At 42.7% G+C, this 22,551-nt stretch overlaps 1 protein-coding gene across 1 annotated transcript in view; it reads left to right on the forward strand.

Moving 5' to 3' along the window:
• Cfap61 (cilia and flagella associated protein 61) overlaps nucleotides 1–22,551 on the forward strand; it is a 260,690-nt gene that overhangs the window by 190,035 nt on the left and 48,104 nt on the right. Inside the window, exons 22-24 of the mRNA XM_032904350.1 lie at nucleotides 4,522–4,849; nucleotides 6,860–6,951; nucleotides 14,895–15,100. Coding sequence (XP_032760241.1) covers nucleotides 4,522–4,849; nucleotides 6,860–6,951; nucleotides 14,895–15,100 — 626 coding nt within the window. The remainder of the gene's footprint in view (nucleotides 1–4,521; nucleotides 4,850–6,859; nucleotides 6,952–14,894; nucleotides 15,101–22,551) is intronic.

Raw genomic sequence — 22,551 nt, forward strand, 5'->3', positions numbered from 1 at the left:
TCACCGGCCTTCTTATCTGGAAGTCTCCCACCTCATTTATTTCTGACACTGATGAATTGAGTTCCATCCCCCGTGCCTCTCTGTCTTTCTCAGTCTAAAATGGAGACCTGTCGATTTTATTGATTTTTTTTTTCAAAGATAAAAATCAAAGCTTAGTTCTCAATAAAGGCAGCTCGTTTTCTCTTCCACTGGTTCTGTTCTCCTCGATTATTCTCTTCCTTCTGTTTGCATTGGATCTGCTTTGTCCTCTCTTCTGGTTTTGTAAGGTAAGAGTCTTAAGTCATCGACAGCATTTTTAAATACTGCCCTAAGTTTTCCTCCGTGTTTCAGCTGCCTCTCAAAAAATGTTAATGTATTGAATTTTTCCGAGCACTTTGTCTGCCTTCCTTATGATTCTTCACTGACCCCGGACTATGTATCATTTGGTTTTATATTTCATGGTTTCCTACAAAGCATATTTTTATTGATTTTTAATTCAATGTTGTTGTTTTCAATTATCCAATCCTTTAAGAAGAATGAGGATGTATTTTATTTCTAAGAGAATAGAATTTTGTGTACATACAATTAGTAAGTATTCGGTAGCTGTTGGACATAATGTCTCTTTCAATAATAATTCTCTGTGGCTAATACTGCTGCTGGATTCTCTTTACTAATATTTACCGTATTTCACCAGTGGTTTGGGACGAAATTCAGTAATTACTAGGAATAACATTATTAAAATCTCAGCTTATTTTAGGAGTGTCTGTTTTTCTCTTTACTTTCTTTCCCTTTCTTTGCTCTGCTGTTTAGCCCATGAACTGCTACAGCTTTGATATCTACCTTGTGAGCTGTGACCTTACCACCATGGAATGCACTGTACTTACTGTTCAGGCTCCACATTCCTGCCCACTCACACGTGTGGACCCTGGGAGGCAAGACCCTCCGGGGTGGCGAGTGTGAAGAGAACAGCCGCTCCAGAGGCAACTTCAGCGTGGCTGCTCATTTTAATGGGGGCTGGGGAAGGGGGCAAAGGCTATTTAAACCCCGGACTGGGGGTGAGTAGGGGCTAAGGAGTGAGCATACATCATTGGGCAGGGCCAGGGTGCTGGAGTTGCCTCATTAGCATAAGGAGGAGTTCCAGGTGCTGGTGGACATGACTTTACAATGGGAGAGGACACTTAACCTGGCTACTGGGCTACATGGCCTCTTCTGCTGGGCATAGGTGGGGGCACAGGGTTACATGTGCTGGGACACGCAGGTCCAGGGCAGGGAGCGAGGGAATCCTACTTCTGCTGATCTCAGGATGAGATTCCCAGGGTTTGGAGATGGGGCTGGGGAAGAGTGTCATGGCTTCCATTTCCTCTGTGTAGCTGAGAATGGTCTTGAACTCCCAATCCTTCCGCTTCTACCTCCCATCATCCTCAGTTTATGCAGTGCTGAGGACCAAGCCCTAGGGCTCTTTACAGTCTAGGCAAGCACACTACCAACTGAGTTATATCCCCCCGGCTTCATGTTTTAAAGAACTAAGAAACCTATTTTATGTCTGTTACAGGTATTTTTCTCATTTTTGTAGCTCTTCCTTTTGTTTCTGAAATTATAGGTCTCCCTCCACCTAAACTGCCAGTGCTTCATGTATGATAGCAGTAAATATTTATATTTATAAATGCAAATATTTGAAAAATGTGCTCATTTTTACTGGATTTAAAATTTGAGGCTAACAGGTGTCTCTCCAACTTTGAATTTGTTTCTTACCATGTTTTGATATTGTAGCATTTTCACTTAAAAGTTGGTCAACATTGAAGATATTGTTCCCGTTGGATGTGATCCGTCACTTCCTGTGAGCAGTTTCAGGGCTTCCTCTCTGTCATGGATATCCAGAAGTGTGGTGCAGTTGATGGTTTAAGTTTACTATGTTCTAAGTGTTCATCTTACCTGTGGCTCACTGGGTTTCTTGAATCTGTAAGTCCACGGCTTTCACTAATTTTAGCAAATTCTTGGCCATTATTTGGCCCCATTCTTCCCTTAAACTTTAATTATATCCCTAATTATATATAGGATTTCCTGAGGCTTTAAAGCTGTGCTCGTTTTAATAGAACTTCTTCTCTTTGTTCTTATAACCAGAAAAATCTGTTGATATTTCTTTAAAATCTACCAACTCTTTCTTTTTATTGGAGTTTTCTTTCTTTTATTTTATCGTAAAATGCCTATAACCCTCCCTCTTTTAAAAGCTTCCAAATATGGGAAATTAGTCCCAATGCTGGTCATTAATTCAGCTTTTTATGGTCATGCACAGTCTCCCAGACTGTGAATAGCTGTGAGAACCCTTGGTCACAGACCTTCCTTTTTGGCTAAAGCTTATAGTTATTTTGGGGTGAAGAGCCAGTTTTAAGGCATTGTTCCGCCATTCCAGAAGCAGAGCTGCTTTGAAACTGGAGAAGGAAAACAATGGGCACAGTGATAATAGACCTGGGTCTGGGGAGGTGGAGTCACGTGGACCACTGCTGCGCACTGGCTAGCTGGCCGAGCCTCCTCAGTGAGCTCCAGATCAGTCAGAGACCCCAGTGCAAAACCTGTGGATGTCCACTAATATATGATAACTCTGACCTCCACACACATGCATAGACACACACACACACACACACACACACAGAAATACAGATTTTAAAAAACAAACAAACAAACAAACAGAAAATGGTGTTTTACCCTACATCAAAGGTTTTCCTGCCTCTTGGGTTCCCGGCAGCTCTGCAGCCCGGAGCCAGTGTAAACCCCAGCTATGGTAGCTCTTCAGAAAGTCTCCATGTGTACTGGCATCACTCTGTCCAATTACAGAGTAATCTCCATATTTAATTTTTTCCCCATGAGATACCTGTAGCCTTGACAGGTATCTAAGAGGGACATAACTGTCTGCACTTGTGAACGAACGAGGTCTATCAAATCTTTGTTAGATTTTTCTGATTCACTTTTCAGCGTGGAAAACCCAACTGTGACAAAAGTTGTGCATGGCCCAGAGCAGTGTGTTGCTAATCTTCACAGCTTAAAAAAAATAGTACCATAAGAAACTTTGTTAAATGTGTCACTTAACTATCACTAACAAAATTTAGAAAAATACCATCAGGTAGAAGAACTTTTGTGGATGATTTCGAAGAATGTCAAAGGTTCGAGAGGTGAAGGACACTGTTTTTATGTGTAATTTATGTCAACTATCTTCTTCTGTTTTTATATAGGTAGGAATCTGTTTTACCTACAGGGAAAGGGAGGAACAAAAGTGTGTAGGAAGACACAGGTTTAGACACAAGTTTAGAGTCAGAAGAGTCTCAGAGAAATGAAGTCCCTGTGGCTACTGGTCATACCACTGCCTGCCATTCCAAGGCAGCAAGCAATAGGGCAAGAGCCAGCCTGAGAGATACAGGGAACAACTGTCTGGGACATCCTTCAATGGCATTGCTGGGCTTGCAGCCTGAGGAGATGGCTAAGAGTGCAGAGGGGCTTGCCGCCAAGGCTAATGACCTACGTTTGATTCGTAGAACCCACATTATGGATGAAACAAACTGATTCCCACAACTTGTCCTGTGACATCCACGTGCAAACTACGAAAGTCACACACTCAAGCACACATGTACATACAATACATAAATAAGATGTAGTTAATTTTTAAAGGATTGCTGCATTTTAAAACTCATGAATAGACCAATCAGGAGGCTCAGGAGAAGATGAGGTGACTCCAAAAAGGAAGCTTGAGAGGCCTGTGTCAGACCCAGGGGAAGGAGCTGGAAAAGGCCACGGTGGCGACTTAGGTGTTGGACAACAGGGGAAACATGGCCAGTATGACAAAAGCCTTCTCACGGGCAAAAATGCTCATTCCTGTGCTAGCACCTCCCTCACTTGACACCTTTCTTTCCTATCGTTATGTATGCTGAATGACAAGGAGTCATATAGGATGTCTGAATATGTTTTTATACCAAAGGTCTGGAAGCTCCTCTCCCCGCCATCCTTCGCCCACCACTGCTCCTCTCCCTTCCGTCTCCCCGTCTCTGTCACACGGAGTTATGATAAACTATCAGTGGACATTTTCTGTCCCCTGAGGAGTGTTCACACTCTGGGGCAGGTGAAATCAAGAGCAATACCCAGCCGAGTACCTGCCCAGCTTCATGATCCCCAGCAAGAAACCCAAAAAGGAGTAACCGCTTGTCGCAGTTACTTTTCCAGTACTGTGAAGAGACATCACGACTAAGGCAGTCTTTAAAAGGAAACATTTCATTGGGCTCCTCTACGGTTTCAGAGCATTAGAGTCTATGACCACTAGGCAGGGAGCGTGGCAGCCGGCAGGCATGGTATGGCCCTGGAGCAGTAGCTGAGAGCTTACATCTGATCTACAAGCAGAAAGCAGAGAGTGAAATTCTCAGTGACATCCACCTCCAACATGGCCACACCTTCTAATCCTTTCCAAACAGTTCCACCAAACATAAGAGCCCGTGAAGGCCATTCTCATCCAAACCACCACACCCAGTAATGATGTGGTTTTTGCTCTTCACTTTGTAGGCCTTCTTCAGCTTCTACAAGAAGAATGTGGATTACGAAACGTTTAAAGCATTTAATGATGCATGCCTCGTCTATGACGGCCGACTTGTGATTGATACGACCTTCCACACCAACGACATAGCCATCCGAGCTGCTGGCCCCCTCACTAAATTCTCCAACCGATATTACTCAAACGAGTGGACTCACAGCAATTTCAGTTCCAAAGAAATTGGCTTTCAGCTGGCTGCAGTTATGCTCAGTCTCTTTGACCCAACCCTTGAGCCTGTGACTGAACCACCAGCTGACCTTGACCGCCTCATCCCCATGTACAAGGGAGCCAAGATCCAGGGTATGTAGAAGGCTCCTTTTCTTCTCATCTGATGAGGTCAGTGTTCCGAGCAGCCAGTCATGTTTCTCTTAAACATAGCTCTTGGTCTTCAGTGGGCTTCCACAGAGGTGGAGAAGGAGCCCATCACCTTTCTCTGGCATCGACTGTGAACCTGATCACATCATTATTCTGGACTTTTGCACATTGGGCGTTTATTAGGGGCCCCTCCTACCAGTCCCCATGTTGTAGATGCAAAATCATCAGTGACTTGCCTAGAGATCTCAGGGATGGTAGACAGTGCTTTGCCTTGACATCCTTGTCATAGGTTCAGAGAGGAAGATACCTTTCCGCAAGCCTATTCCTTTGCCTTCTCTCTCTAAATATTTATGCCTTTTTTTCTGTGTATGGTTGTGCTGCCGTATGTCTGTGTACCACATGAATGTGAATGCTGGAAGAGGGCATAGGAATATCCTGAAGTTGGAGTTGTAGGCAGTTATTAGTCACCATGTGGGTGCTGGGAACCAAACCCCAGTCATCTGCAAAGTAACAAGTGTTCTTTACCATGAGCCATCTCTCCAGCCTCCTTAGCCTGCTCTCTTCATAGATAGGCTCAGCCATTTACAGCTGTGGAACAACCCATCTTCACTCCCTAACCCTTGGTGACCCCTAAGAAGATAATTTCATACGTAAGGCAGGTTTCTTTGCATTTATTTTATGCTTACCTTATTCCTGTATCCCAAGCTTTTGTTTATTCACTTTCTTCTGGGGTATCTTTTTCTTCTGTGATCTTTAGAAACAATTCATTCCTTTTTATTTTTTAGTAGTAATCCTCTCTGTGTGACAGGGGGAACCTGTGTATAGGTTAATGCAACCATGAGCTTTTTAAGTTCAAAGACATATTGTGGTTCCTTGTTGGCTTGTTCAGATTTCTCTCTGCAGCTTTAAGCATGTGCACCAGGAATTAAGCTCTCTTTTGGGGCCATCAATCCTGTGTTGACCCTACTATTTGGTTTGGGCATATCTACAGACTCTGTCATTATGCCACCAGAATGGTGCACATAACTCCTTACAAAATTACATCCTTTAGGTACTTGGTAGCTTTTACAACTTGCCTACCTTTGACCGCCTGGGAAGTTTCATGGGTTTGAACCTCTTGATCTGCCTGATTTTGTAGAGTTTTCTGAGTCAAGGGAGGAGTGAACCATTTGCACAGGTCACGTTGGACTGCCCACAGGAAGAGGAAGACAGGTTTTATTATGTTGAGAGGAAAAGAGATAGAGAGAAGAGATATTTTTAAACCATGTCTTTAAACATTGTGGACCTTAGAACCAGAAAACCCCACATATTTACAGAATTCAGTGTTTGCTTCTGGGGGGTTCACAGGCTAAGTTGCAAAGCATGCATACATTAAGCCCTGAAGGTATCTATGAAACCTGTTCTAGTAAATGGAATATCAAGCCAAGGAGAGCAAGTCCCACATTCCATCCCTGTCTTCCTCTTTCTAAGGAGATGTCTGCTCTGCTTCTCCTTTGGGTAGGACCTTAGGAAATGACCTCAGGCAGGTAAGAGAACAGACAGCCTCAAAGAGGAGAGGTTGGTCAGACTCAAGCATATCTACAAAATACTAAGGATTTTATAATAATAGTTTTCTAAAGCATTGAGCAAGAAACTTTGTTAATTAGCCACATAAAATATAGTTAGTTTCTAATATTTTGTTTATTTGGAGAAACATAGGAAATGGCAAGTCCATGACAATGTCCTGGAGCTTTTGGTCTGGTTTGGGAGCCATGGGTTAGTATACAGGGAGACGCAGGAAACCACAGGGCACATCTCTGCTCATCTTGCCCTGGTGGCCATATGATAGGGTATTGATTTGACTAAATAAAGTTCAGCCACCCTAGGGCCTTCCTTGATAATTGGCTGCAGTTTCAGGAGCAGACATTACAGACGTGTGTTTTTTGATGAAATATGAACCGCTCTCTGCCGAACCAATAATTCATTTCTGATTTGGACACCTGCCATTTCTTTCAGGAGGGATTCTTCCTGGGTCCTATCACTATCTACACATTTCCAAACCCGCCATCCCAACTCCCTTGGATGTACAAAGGTCACAGCCTGATTTTGTAAGTATTGATCTTGCATTTTAATTTACCTCTGCTCATAAAATTTGTTTCAGTTGGAGGGTAAAATTTTTGACTCAAAGTCTTTGGTTCACACATCGTATGCTGACTATGCATGTCAAGTTTCAGAATGGCCCCCAGGAGCCTTTACTCCTCACACCATCATGTGGTGCACCCCAAAGGGAGCAGAACTGACTGGTGTATTGTACAGACGACAGTGTCAATGTCACAAAGATACTATAACTCCGCCTTGTCCTTTTCAGGATAGTCAGCTGCCGTGGGGTAAGGTTTCCCAGGCTACCCTTTGGTGAGATCTGTATGGTAAAGAATTGGGGATGCCTACACTAGCTATATGAGTTACCTGCCTCAGAGTCAGTGCCTTTCAAGCCTCTAGATGCTTCTTGCTCCACCAAAACTCTTGATTAAAAGCCTAAGAGACCTCGAGTTCCCAGCAAAGCTACCCCCAATCTCTAATTCTCAAAAGATCATGAGATAATTAAGTTTATTGCTGCTTTAACTTATGTTTTCTTAATAGAGTTAAAAAAAAGAGTGGTTTTGATTTCATAACAAACTCAAGCAAAAGTTACAATGATTTCCTGGATTCTCTTTGTTCCTCCTCCCTCTGCCCTCACCTCCATCTACACCCCCCTCCCAGGTGGCACAGCCATCAGAGCTGGTGGGCCATCATCAGCACATCATTATCAGCAGACCCCTTAGCTCTCATGAGGATTGGCTCTGGGTGCTGTGCATGCTAGAGCGTCTTCACAGAGCATCTGCCACAGTGCCATACAGAACCCTACGAAACACTCCTCCGTGTCCTGTCCTTCATTCTTTCTGCCACACGAAGGACTAGTAACCTTTAAGCTCTATTGTCTCCAAAGTTGTTATTCATATCAGTTGTATCTTCTTGTTGCTGTCACCAGACACCTGGCAATAGGCAGCCTGTGGGTGTATTGGAACCCACAGTTTGGGGACGCAGTCCTCACGACAGGGAAGGCAGAACTTGAGGCAGTAGTCACATTACACAGTGAGAGAGCAGAGAGACAGAGATGTTCATGCTCTGTTGCCTTTCTCCTTTGTCTACAGTACAGGACCCCAGCCTATGGAACGCTGCCGTCCTCAGGTAACCTAACCTAGAAACGTCCTCACAGGCATGCCCAGAGCTTTGCTTCTGTGGTGACCCTAGATTCCAACAAATTGACAATTTACCAATTAATCAACACATTGTATAATTGGAACCACCGCATGTGGCCCTTCAGAATGGCTTATTTAACCTAGTATATATATGTAAGTTCCTTCCATGTTTTTACATGCCATATAGCCCATGTCCTTAAATCCTGAGGGATATTGCATCATCTAGGTGTACCACAGTTTACCTACTGAGGATCAGTAAGCCATTGTTAGGTTTTGATACATGATCAAGCTATAAACATCTGCCTTTGTTACTCTGGGGCCAGCATATTCTTTGGACCAGGAATGGCCACCAGGCCCAACTGTTTTCATCCCATCTATGAATTACACAGAAAAGCCATCTGGAAAAAATGGGAGCTGTGGGTGGGACTTCTCATTGTCTGGCCAAGTGATTCCCCTTCTCTAGTGTCATTCTTGAATTTTCCTCATTGAGGCAGTGTTGTTGTAAAATTATAAAAAAGAATGCTGTCTTTTATCCCCCGCTAGGTCCAGCACGGTAGTGCCCCAAGATACCTGAGAGATATCTCAATCTCAGTCAGCAAAGTCTCTCACCCGCTTTGCTCCATCCCACATCACACTGCCGAAGGCCTCTCTCTCTGAGCCTGGCAGCAATCTCTCTACCTATCTAGTTCCCAAGGCAGGTTTCCATGCCAGAAGCACACATCCCAACTCTGTGGCGGACCAGACCAGCCGCCCCGCACTCCCTTACACTTAAATCACCACATGAAAGAACACACAACACAATAACCTCTGATCCAATTGATAAGATATAGTTGCCCACCTAAACATGCAAAGCCCGGTACACATCCATGCCTTAAGAACATTCACAACAACCTGTAAAGGTACAGCGTGGAATCTTAGCATCAGCTGCCATGTTGTCCTGAGGCTACTCTGCCATTTCCTCCTCCCTCCTCCTCTTCCCTCAAACTTTTCTCCCGCCCATCCTTCCTTCTCATCCAATGACAGGCCTTGTTCTATCCTGTACCTGCCCCTCACCTGTATTTTACAAATTAAATGGGGAGAAGGTTCTGATGAAGTCACCTGAGTCCTGAGTAGGTGACTAGGCAACTGTCCTTGGGCAGTGGAATTAACATCAAAATACAGATAACTCCAGGCCAAACCACAAAAAGACAGACCTCTGTTCCACTGTCTTCTGAATATTTTTGAGGGTCAATGACATGAGCGACTTAACATGAAGATATTACTCAGATTTTCTTAGAGGGAGGGCTAGCCATGTGACAGGTTCTGGTCCATCTGACATAAGTAGACTATATTAGAAAAATCCTTAAACGCTAAAAGAAAAGGGGGTATTCAAAGTGTCACAAGTCATTGCTCCCCTAGCTCCTCCCCATTCAGGAAGTAGAGTCCCTCTTCCCCTTGCTTCTCATGGACTTTGAATAAGTCACTCCACTTGTCTTTGCTCCTGATCCTTTGAACAGAGCAAATCATTCCTGATCATTTACAGTGCTCAGAGCAAAGCAAATTCTTATAAATCCTGCTTCCTTACAATAGCAAAACTTTCTTATAGGAGAAAAGACATATGGTAACTTTTCTTACCTCCCATGCTCTGGGGGCTGTTTGGTGTTTTCTACAGTGTCATACTATCTAGCTCAAGAGTTGGCCTCAAACGTGCACTTTCCCTCGCCAGCCTCCTCCTGAGATGGAGATTGCAGTCAAACACTACCTCCACATTCCTTTAGGAGTCCAGTATACAGAGAGCTCATAGGCTGGCTCCTTTTGTCACCACAGATAAGCAACGTGTACCTAATCCACACAAGGGCTAGGAAATGTTAGGCTTGGTTTGAGACCAAACCAGAGTCTTCAATGGACACTGTATGATTCGTCATGTGTCTACCAGGGCTCTGCACTCTTTACATCGAGTAAATGCACAAAATGGGGTTTGGATAATGAGAATCTTAATAACGATACAACTCAAATAGATTCTTTGGCTGGTGCTACAACAATATCTGAACAGGACTCCTGGCTTTAATTAACCATTTTGCCAAGTGGGCTTCCTTCTTAATTAGTACAGAAGATCTAAACAGATTTTTTTCCCTACTTTATTTTCTAAGGAAAAAAAATGTAGGATGGCTTCCATGGCAATCTTTTGGAGTTGGAATTAATTTATGCAAAATTGTTGCCAAAATGGCCAGGCAGTCACCTAAATACAGCCAGCTGATCAAGGGTGTAGCCCGCCTAAGATGCTCCTCCCCAGGGAAACTGGCTTACTCGTCTTACAAAGGACATGGTCCAGACCGACCTTAGATTTTTCTAGTTCTCAGTGAGTGGAGGATGGGAAAGTAAGGTGTCACCTCAGTCATCCATGAGTTCTTCCTACCGTAATCCTCAGGAAGAAGAAAGGCCCCCGAGGCACCTCCAGAATGAACTGATTTACAGATTCTGGCCCACATGCCTGGTTGGCTTGCCTGCCACAAAGTAAAGAAATTTGTCACAACAAATTCTGCCTTGGGTACCATGACATTTTAAATCATGTGTTTGTCACGAGAGCTGGGGACTTGGTTTCTCGAACACCGAGGGGGATTAATCCAATCCCACATCTTCCATTTGGTGTGAACTCTGGAGTGATTTTCTGACCCGTGTAATCAGGGTGTGGGGGGAAACCAGGGCAGCAAACGTCAGAAGTAATGGGCAGTACTGTGGGCGCTCGCTCTGTGGCTGAGAAGCCAGCTTGTGTGTGAATTCTCTTTAATATTGATGTGCAGCATCTCCGAGGCACTCCAAGTTTCCAGACTGCTCCACCCCACCCTCAGCTATGCTATAACAGTGCCAAGGCTCATTAAGATTAATACAACGTGCCTTCCATAGCTAAGATCAGTCACCAGCTAAACCTCCTCCCTGTTCCTTTCTCTAGAGTTGGCTGTTTACTGGATAGTCTTTTCAAGCCCTGGTCACTGCGAACATGATGTGTTTACAATGACACTGATGCCATAGAGTTTAGACTATTAAGAATGAAGGAATGAATGAATGAATGAATAAATAAATAAATAAATAAATAAATAAAGCAAGCAAGCAAACATGTTGTTAGAAACAATATTAAGGCCACCACTCTCGTGCAGCAGGTTGTCATTGGGCGGTATGTCCCGCTCATACACTGGCTGGACCCCAGCCAGCAAGCTACCCACTGCTATAACAACTAACCATTGTCCCAACCTTGAAGTGCTAAGCTCAGGGTGGAGAGCCCACAACAGCCTCCAGAGCACAAAGGAAACCTCAATAACTGAATGCGGGGTGACCAGCAAAGTTCCTTGCAAAGCCACCTTTCCATCGCCCCCATGGATGGCTCACAAAGTTAGTCTCTTTGGTGGCTGCGTACCCTAATCTCGGTCACTCAGCATAAAGAAACACTAAAGGAAGAGGCGGCAGCAGCCAGGCCTTGTGGGTTTGCTCTCCCTATTCTCCAGTGAACAGGGAGAAAAGCTAGCACCCAGCATGCATCAGCGATACTGTGGGGGTGGGGTGGGCTGCCTGGGACCCCAAGCAGCTTTCCTAGGAATATCGTTAGCACTGTGCAAGCACTGCTTCACTGACAAGGCATGACCTCTCACTCAACACTCACTGGCTTGTGGTTCTTCCCAAAACCATCCCTTTCTGCCAAGGGGGCAGGAGGCTAACTCTCATACTCCTGATGACAAACCCCAAATTGTCTGCATTTTATCTGGGAAAAGCACAGTCTTAGGGTTTCTATTCCTGCACAAAACATCTTGACCAAGAAGCAAGTTGGGGAGGAAAGGGTTTATTCAGCTTACACTTCCACATTGCTGTTCACTACCAAAGGAAGTCAGGACTGGAACTCACACAGGGCAGGAACTTGGAGGCAGGAGCTCATGCAGAGGCCGTGGAGGAATGCTCTTTATTGGCTTGCTTCTCTGGCTTGCTCACCTTGCTTCCTTATAGAACCCAGGACCATCAGAATGGCACCACCCACAATGGGCTGGCCCCTCCCCCTTTGATCGATAGTTGAGAAAATGCCTAACAGCTAGATGTCATGGAGGCATTTCCTCAAGGGAGGCTCCTTTCTCTGTGATAACTCCAGCTTGTGTCAAGTTGACACACAAAATCAGCCAGTACAACTGACTCCTGTGACCTATGGCTGCATGACCTCATTTTAGTTAGGGTTTTACTGCTATGAACAGACACTATGACCAAGGCAAGTCTTATAAAGGACAACATTTAATTGGGGCTGGCTTACAGGTTTAGAGGTTCAGTCCATTATCATCAAGGAGGGAGCATGGCAGCATCCAGGCAGGCATGGTGCAGGAGGAACTGAGAGATCTACATCTTCATCTGAAGGCCACTAAGCAGAAGCCGCCTGGCTTCCAAGCAGCTAGGATGAGGGTTTTAAAGCCCATGCCCACAGTGACACACCTACTCTAACAAGGCTACACCTCCATGTAGAGCTACTCCCTGGGCCAAGCAATTCAAACCATGACAGGCATATAGTGGAGGTCTCTGTCTGCATACCCATGTGTACTCCAGTTCTGAAATGGTGCTTACTATTCTGGGATGTCCAAGTAAAGTTGATGTCACATGCCCACATGCAAGGTGGAGGGATTTGAAAGTCCAGACTCAAGGCAGTACGCGTGAATGAAGAATTCCCAAGAGCAGGTGGGGCTAGAGAAATGCGGTGGTGAGAGGGAAGAGTAACTGAGCGAGACACCCTGCAGCAAAGCTCTAAAGTCTACCAGCACCTAGGTAAAAATGCTGGCCCTGTGGCACTTCCGAATTATAACCCCAGTGCCAGAGGTTGAGACAAGAGAATCCCAGACAGCTGCTGGCCAGCTAGTCCGAGTGTTCCAGGCCAATGAGAGACACCCCTTCCCTGCCCCCCAAAGAAAGGCCTAGGTGGCTCCTGAAGAATATACACAGTTAACTTTTTTGACTCTACATGCACATACACTCATACACATACACACATACACATACACACATGCACACACACATGCACATACACACATACACATACACACATGCACACACATACACATATGCACACACACATGCACATACACACATGCACACACACATACACACATGCACATACACATATAAACACACACACATACACACATTTAAATTTTAAAGATGCCAAAAATGTAGAATACTGCTGCTCCTTAATGTCATCCATTTTGAAAAGAGAAAATGAGCTGTGGACAGTTTCTTACCGTGAATGTATTCACGAGGGACTACCAGCCTCCTCCTTGAAACAACACTGCCCAGCTTCCTTCCGATGCCATCATCCCCATCCCCTAAATATCCAGTCTGTTGTATTTGAAGCTGACCTAGAGTCTGCAGATGTGTTTTCTAGTGTGATCCCACAATGCCCACCAGCTGCCTCAATTTAGCCAAAAAGTTAACCTGTGTGGCTTAGTTGTTTCCCTGTTGCTGTGATAAAATGCTCCAAGAGAAGCAATGTAAAGGAAAAGGGGTTTATTTTGCTGCCTCCTTCTAGGATGGATCTTAGCACCTCAATTAACCTAGCCAAGGGGGATGCCCAGAGGCTAACCTAATTCAAACGATCACCCACAAATGTGCCTGGAGGTGTTTCCCCCTAGGTTAGAGGTTCTCAACCTGTGGGTCATGACCCCCAAAAGACCATCAGAAACACAGGAATGTATATTATCATTTATAAAATATCAAAATTACAGTTATGAAGAATCAATGAAACTAAGCTTATGGTTAGGGGTCACCACAACATGAGGAACTTTATTAAAGGATTTCAGCCTAAGGAAGTTTGAAAACCACTGTCCTAGGTAGGTCCAGATCTTAGCGAGTTGACAGTCACACTGACAGTCACACCTTGTGTACCTGACTGGACAAAGCCCTCAGGTGGATCCAGGACTAAGCAAACGTTTGGGATTTAGACAAGGTGACTTTGCTGAAGGTTTCTAAATGCCACATTCAAGTTCAGAGTGTACGCTTAACTCTATACACACTCAGAAAAGCATTACTGGTATTAGATGAACTAAATCCAGAATCTTGAGGCCAAGTAAAAGATGAGCCACCACTAACATAGCCTGTGTTTATCTACTGAGGTCAATGAGGAATGGAGCTCCACAAGGAGCCGATATCTGTCAGGGCTGAACTCAAAATTGTAATGGTGACACGGGATTACAGCAGCACCCTTCCTAGCACAGCAACACCCTTCCTTGGCATCAGGTTCATGAGGCAGTCAGTTTTAATCCTTTTGCAAGGGGCAGAATCCACACCTCGAACAACTCACAAACTGAAAGTTCACAGACCATATGAGCTGTATCCCATGGACTTCCTCTTGGGAACTGAGTTGTTATCAAAGGCCCGCCCTCCTTCCCAAGCCTCAACACCAGGTTTCACCTTTTTTCTGTGTCTTTTAAGTATTCTCTAAAGCAACCAGAAGTCCTCGAGATCACTTTGACCAGGATGTTGTCAAAATGGCTCTGTGAAATTTGACACTTCAAACCCATCATATTTAGAAAAAGGGACCCAGTTCCTTTACTGGGTAAGACACTGAGCTATAGACAATTGGTGGTCACCCAGCAACTAATTTTAAAGCCTAGAACAATCTGATAACAATTTAACATGTGGTGAGGAACATTTTGTCCTGAAAAAAAAAATGTTGTTTCTGACACACTGATGACTGTAATTTGCAACAAGATAGAACTCGTCTGTTAGACTTGGAAGAGTAAGTCCCAGAATAGAGTTCCCCAAGTCCAGGGATGTTTTGCAGACTTCCTGATCTAATTCTCATCCTCACCCAGGGCTCAGAAATAGTGACTGGCAACGCGAAAAAGGGGACATACTTCCGACTATACTTCAACAACTATAAGTTGGTAGAGGCCATCACATGCTTTTCAAAGGAGCCTTTCCCAACCTCCAACTATATCCGCTTGTTTGGACAACACGAGCAGGTCCTCAACAACCTGTGTACTCGATTTGATGAAAAACTGATCCCGGATCTCTACAGGTACGTGGGGCATTGACTTTGACTGTGAGCACAGACATTATCTATGATGTGTGCTGGAGTGGTGTGTGTGTGTGTGTGTGTGTGTGTGTGTGTGTGTGTGTGTGTGTGTGTGTGTGTTGTGATGCACCAGAGAGAGAGAAATTGGAATCACTGAGAGAAGCTGGGGTGACTGAGACAGCCTTGTTACAAAATAACGAATGTCGGACCACTAGCATTGTCCGAAGAGCAAAGGTTCACATGAGAAGTACATGAATTTAGATGTGTCTGGGCCTGGACCTGGACCTCAGCTCCATGATGTGGATGTCACGAAAGTGTGAGATGAGATGATATTCAAGTCCCTTTCCACACAGGGCTGCTAAGAGCAGGAGTCTAAACCTAAGAGAAGGGTTGGAAGTCAGGATGTGGAAGAAGCCGGCCCCATTAAGATTTCTTCAACCATGAAACAGGCTGCTTATGGTCCTAACCCTTTCCGTCCTAGCATGTAGATTAGCATCTTACTAAAGATGTGGATAAGACAATTCCTGCCCCCCCCCTTTTTAGCTCTTTTACAAGGTCAATTACCCTAGTACCTAAACTGCACAAAGACCTGACAGAGACCCAGAGATGCAGGAATGGTTCAAAATACATAAACTGGTGAACATAATCCACCACATAAATAAACAGAAAGGCAAAAACCACACGATAGTCTCATTAGATGCAGAAAAGGCCTCTGACAAAATCCAACACCCCTTCATGATAAAAGTCTTGGAGAGATCAGGGATACAAGGCCCATACATAAACACACTACAGATAATTTACAAGAAGCTCATAGCCAACATCAAACTAAATGGAGAGAAACCCAAAGCATTTCCATTTAAATCAGTAAAAAATCAGTAACAAGACAAGGCTGTCTGCTCTCTCCATACCCATTCAATATAGTACTTGAAGTCTTGGATAGAGCTATAAGACAACTGAAGTTTAAGGGGTTACAAATAGGAAAGGAGGGAGTCAAAATATCTTTATTTGCAGATGAAAATATCATATATATAAATGATCCTAAAAACTCCACCAGGAAACCTCTACAGCTGAGAAACAATTTTAACAATGTAGCTGTATACAAAATTAACACACAAAAGTCAGTAGCCTTTCTTTATACAAATGATAGACACACATAGACATCAGGGAAAGAATACCCTACACAGTAGACTCCTGTGTGCCTGTGTGTGTGTGTGTGTGTGTGTGTGTGTGTGTGTGTAGATGTGTAGATATGTAGATATATGTATATATTTATTCAAGACTCAAGTACACACACATATATATGTACATATGTGGATACCTCTGACCAAGCAAGTGAAAGATTTATAAAAACTTTATATTAAGTTTTGTCACAAATATGCCAAGTTCTATGAAAAGAAAAGTCCCACTGGACTTGGGCAATGCATCAGGTCTTAGATGAGTCTGGTGAAAATTGTCATCTTTGATGTTGACCCCACTATTATAGCAAAGTATAAGCCTTAAATTATTTAGGATGGCTTGAGGAAGGCGTACCATTTACAGTAGAAATCCACTCTGTGGATGCAGCTGCTGTTTAACAAGGTTGGGAGAACGACTTTCTGTACATTAAACAAGATGGCGCCATAGCCAGTACAGAGTCTATAGAACAGGATTTGAGTGTCCTTGATACCCATGGGATGACTGCAGCATCATAACCTTTCTTTCTCCCTAAAAAATTTAAATTACAAAACGCCTCATGCAAGCAAAAAAGGTATGTACGACATTCATGTATGCTTGGAGGGGGAATAATACTGGAAATCCACGTGTCTGCCACGTGTTAAAGAATAATTCCTGACCAGGGGGCACTGAAAGCCCCTCCCTGACCATATGCAGACTATCAGTTGGAAGGCGGCCACCATTTCAAAGTTAGAGTTAGTCATTTGGTTTCCTGTGAATCTTTTCTAAATGGCAACAAATACAGTCTTTGTCATAAGGTCTCTACTCTCAAAATGAGAGAGCAGCTTCAGTATAACAAGCAAATGGACCCAATAAATCATCATATTCCAAAGCAGGCACTGTCTGGACTCAATCCAAGGGTTGTGTTTTACCAACTGTTACTTCACATATGCATATATTATATATATAATGTTTATATAAAATGATTTTCTAAATAATATTATTTGTTATATTAATTGCCTACTTCTGAGTTGAATTTCTGGTTTGCTACAGAAAGCCAATGTTCTATTAATTCTGTGTCCACACCGACGGACATAGCTGTGGCTCCTTTGTCCTTCCCCACCCCCACAGTGTAGTCTTCCCTTGTTTAACTGTGTCGGTATTCATTCACAGATTTCCCTGCTGGTTGATGTCTTGAGTTCTTTGTGCTGTTACAAACAGTTCTGTAGCCATGACGAACATACTTCATGTGTAGGACTTTTCTAAGACTGTCCCAGCCCTGTAACTGTATAGTCCTGGCAACCTGTACTTATTCCCAAAGTAAAGTCGTCATGTCTGTCTGTCTATATGTCCTTGCATGAGAGTCTGTGTCTCTATCATACATTGGTTATGTTCAGACTTTAAAATTAGACGAGTCTGGTCTTATAGAAATGTATCCTCTGGCCATTCTTTATCCTTCTCTGATGAATCACACAGCTAAGTGCCTTTTCATTTGTTGTCAGGACATTTATAATAAATAGTACTGTGTGACCATATGGGTTCTCTTCTTTTTCTTAATAATGCCTACGAGTGCTGATATACTCTGGATGCAAACTTGTGTTGGCCACACATTTTGAGTGTTTCATCTACTGCTTTCAAACTGTTCTTTTCTATATAATGGCAATTAATATATGTTCTTAATTCAATACGATCTTTTTACCCTCTCCAAGAATATATTATATATTTTCTTTCTTTACTCTTCAAAAAGTTTTATAATAAACCTATCATGTTCCATGGATTTGATAGGCAGTACATTAAATCCTTGCTTAATTAGGCAAGAATCGATCTTTTTATACTGGTTATAACATTATAGCATAGTATAAGTATCAATTTATTTAGATTATCTTTCATGGCTTTCAATGAAGTTTTATAATTGTCTTTATAAATGGCTTGCCTAGTTTTTGTCTGACATGATCCCCATATATTGTGTAATTTTATTGCTGTCATAAACATAATTTTTATTGGATGAGATGGCTCAGTGAGTAAATTTCTTGTTGTGACAACCTGAGCTCAATCCATGGAAGCTGCATGAAGGTAGGAGAGAATCAATTACATAGAATTGCCCTCTGACCTCCACACATCTACTATGACACACATACCTGCTCATGCATGCTTGCATGCTCTCAAGTTCTCTCTCTCATAATGATACTAATTATTTTAAAAATCACTGTTGTTGATTGTTGCTGGTATAGAGGGATGCTCTAATATCTTATAACTCTGTGTCCTGTAAACTTGCTAAAGCAATTTTTAAAAATTCACCTATAGTTTTTTATTTTTAGATTTTCCACATAGATAAAACTGAAATAATGTCATTTCTTTTCTTATCCAATCTTTATGGTTTCTATTTGTTTTTCCTGTCCTATTACGCAGGCTAAGGTATGTAGCGTAAATTACTGAGGAGGAGTTAGTGCTAACTCGCTTACCTCATTCCTAATCCTTCATTGGGCAAAGAATCCTTTCTAAGCTGTACGTGTGTGTGTGTGTGTGTGTGTGTGTGTGTGTGTGTGTGTGTGTGTGTGTGTGCGCACGCACGCGCGCGCGCACGCTCATGCATGCGTGCATGCGCCTGCATTCAAGTGTGCACTCAGTGGTGGTTGATCCTTAGGATTTTGTGCATACAAGAACACTCTCTATTCCATTAGGAAAGTTTCCTAATGCTTTCAAAGATAATCCATCCTTTTTATAAATTCTTTAATCATAGGTTTTTCCCCTTTTCAAATACTTGTAGACTTGACTGATGTGTTGTCTTAGAATCAAATACCAGGAGTGCTATTAACTAAGTCACACTGTAGACAAACCTCCCTGCCAGCTTCCATGAGACTAGACAAGTCCGCAGGGCTGTTGGTGTTGTGGGTTCTGTTCTGTAAAATTGGAGTGACATTCGGATTTGGGTGAGGTGAGCTCTCAGTGTCACCTTGATGTGCATTTTTCTGATGGCTACTCTGGTAGAATATTTTGTTACACTTTTATTAGCCATCTGTGTTTCAGCATTGGAGAAGTATGTTCGTTTCATTAGCATTTATGGATTGACGTGCCTCATCTTTTGCTGTTTTAGCTCCTGGTATATTCTGGCTTTTAAGAAGATTTTACTCCCATTCTGTGCGTTTCTCCATGCTACATGGTTTCCTTTGCTGTGCAGCCCTTTCAGTTCATGAGGTCCCACTTGTCAGTTGTTGCATCATCTCCTGAGCAACTGGAGTCCTATTCAGAGTCCTGGCCTCTGCGTGTCTCTCTCTTGAGGTGTCTTCCCTGTTTTATTGCATTAAGGCCTTTAGTCCATTTGGAGTTGACTTTCATACAGGGTGAGAGATAGAAACGGACTGTGGGTAGCATGCTGTTTTCCTTACTACGACTCTCTAGTATAACCTGAAACCAGATATGAGATACTCTGACATTCTTTTTGTTCAGATTGTTTTGTTTTCCAGAGTCGTTTGTACTTCCATATTGTGGTTCTCTCAGCTCTTGTGGATCATTGTCTGATACAGTCCACTAGGGCAGTGGGGTTCAGAATCCCTGTGAGTACATACAGTGAATAAACCACACCCAGGACCCACAGTCAGTAGGCAGATCAACTTCACTAAGGGTGACTGAAGCCTTATAAAGTTTTGGGAGACTGAAAGTAGGGACATCCAGGATGAGCAAAGGTCAATGACTGGGGGCTTAGGGTACTTGGAATGCCTTATTAGCATGGGGAAGCATTTCAGAACTCAGGTGCTGGCTGAACAAGTTTTGTCAGGATAAAGGAAATTGGTACTATAAACTAATTGGAGATGTGTGACTTTACTCAGGTAGAGATGAGTATAGGGACTTAGAATTCCCAGGACAAGAACAGAGAAGGAGAAAACCCACTAACAAAGGGAATCTCCCATATTGCCCCAGCCCAGAGGCTATCCCGTCATGGTGGACTTTGACCTTAATTAGCCCGAGTTTTTTCACACCGTATGAGTTTTGAGATTCTTTTTTAAATATTCATATGAAGTATGACTTGAAATGTTGTTGATGATACCACTGAATATGTAGATTGCTCTTGGCTACTTTCACAATATTAGATCTTAAACAATCAGTAATGGAGGTCTGTCCATCTTCTACTGTCTTACACTGTTCACTCTTTGGTGTTCGAAAGTTTTCATTGTAGACATCTTTCACTTTCTTGGATAGGTTTATTCTAAGAATTTCGTTAGTTGTTTTTTAATGTGAGGCCATTGTTAATGGAGTTATTTCCCTGGTTTCATTCATAGGAAAGGCTACTGATTGTGCTTAGTTTATTTCTAAGCCTGTCATTTTGCTGAAAGTGTATCAGATCTAAGAGAGCTTACTGATGGGGTCTTTTGGGTCTCGTATATGTAGAACTATATTTACAAATAAAGATGCTTTGATTCTATTTGTTTTCCTTTCACTTCCTTCTCTTGTCTTATATTCTCTAATCCTTTGAACACTGTGTAATAGTAGAGCGATAGCAGAGGAAGCAGATACCCTTGGTTTTCTTCCCACTTTTGGTGGAAGAGCTTTGAGCTGTGCCCCATTTAGTATAGTGTTGATCATAGACTTGTTGTATGAAGCTTGGTTATGTCGAGTTTATTTTTTCTATTTCTACTTTCTTTATGATGGGATTCTGGAACTTGTCTAAATCTTTTGTTTCTGAATCTCTTGAGATGGCAATGTGACTTCTGTCCTGAGTCCACTTACTGTATTTATGGATTTATAAATGCTTTCTTTTTTAAATTTTATGAATGTTGAATCATTCCTGCATCTCTGGAGCGAAGGCAACTTGATCATGGTGAGTGATCTTTTGATACTTTGTTGGATTTGGTTAATTAAGATTTCATTGAGAACATTTGCATCTGTGTTCACCAGAGAAATTGGCCTACAATGTTCTGCTGTTGTCATCGAGTCTTTGAAGTGGATTTTGGTGTCAGAGTAATACAGGTCCTATAAGAAAATTTCATAGTGTTTCTTCCCTTTCTGGTTTGTAAATAGTCTTAGAAACCTTGGTGTTGTCTCTTCTTTAAAGATGTAATAGAAACTTAGCAGGGAGTCCATAAAGGCCTAGGTATTTTAGTTGAAAAAAAATTGTGTTGCTCTTCCAATCTTGTTGCTTCTTAGAGACGGATTAAAATTGTTTATCTACCTTGATTAAATTCTAGTAGATCATATGCATTTACAACTTTATCAATTTTTAGAAGTATTTTTCCAATTTAGTAGAATGTAAGTTTGAAGGTGTAGTCTAACGATTTTCTGAATTTCAGTGGCTTTTGTTGTAGTGTGTGAGGAGCAGAGGAAGTCCTGAGCAAAGTCCTGAGTCAGTGTGTGTGGTCGACATAGAGGGACGGCAAAGCCTCCTCCCAGGGGTGAGACTCAGAAGGAAATGGCAAAGCCTTCTTTCCTGGTCTAAGTGTGAATGTCAATAAGTGTGTAGGAAAAAAAAAAGCACCACTTTCTCCCCACCCCCATTTATTTATAGACTGAAGACTGCTCCCCTACAGAGCCTGCTCCTACTGAGATTAGCTAAACTTGCCTCCTTGACCCAGATGTATAGTCTAAACCCCGCCTCCTTATATATCTATATGCAGTAACCCCACTATATAGTAAAAACTCAGAGCTCTGGGTTCCATCAGAGAACTCAGCTTATCCTTGTGTTTGTCTTTTCTGATGTCCCCAGGCAGGTCCAAGTCTTTGGAAACCATGGGTAATGGACACCGCACTAATATCTCCCTCCATTTTCAGCTCCGGTGGTGTTAATTTGGGTCTTCCCTGGTTTCCTTAATTTTGGCTCTGGGCTTGTCAATCTTGTTTCTCTTTTCAGGTCACCAACTTCATTGACTCTTTGTATCTTTGTTGTTTCTAGTTCATTCACTTCCGACCTGATCATGCTTCTTTCCAGCTACTGATTCTTAGGTTTGGCTCCTTCTCAAGGCTTTGTTTTCCCAAGGCCTGAGATACACTGTTACTTATCTACCATCTCTGACTTTCTAACATAGGTACCTGTGGCTGTAAAACGTCCCCATCAGGGTTGCTAGCATTGTATCCCATGGGTTTTGCTTTGGTGTGTTTTCGTTTTTTTATTCGGTTCTAAAAAAAAATTTTAAACTTTCTTCTTGATTTCTTTGATAGCCCCACTCAGCATTCACTAGTGTAGCGTCCAGTCTCTGTGAGTTTGTGTTTGCTCTACAGTTTCTCTTCCTGTTGTTTTCAGACTCTATCCCATTCTGCTCAGGTAAAAGATAGAAAATTGTATCTCCTTATATTTTAAAAACTTGTTTTGT

Source organism: Rattus rattus, chromosome 5, assembly GCF_011064425.1.
Source record: "Rattus rattus isolate New Zealand chromosome 5, Rrattus_CSIRO_v1, whole genome shotgun sequence".
NCBI classification, from domain to species: Eukaryota; Metazoa; Chordata; class Mammalia; order Rodentia; family Muridae; genus Rattus; species Rattus rattus.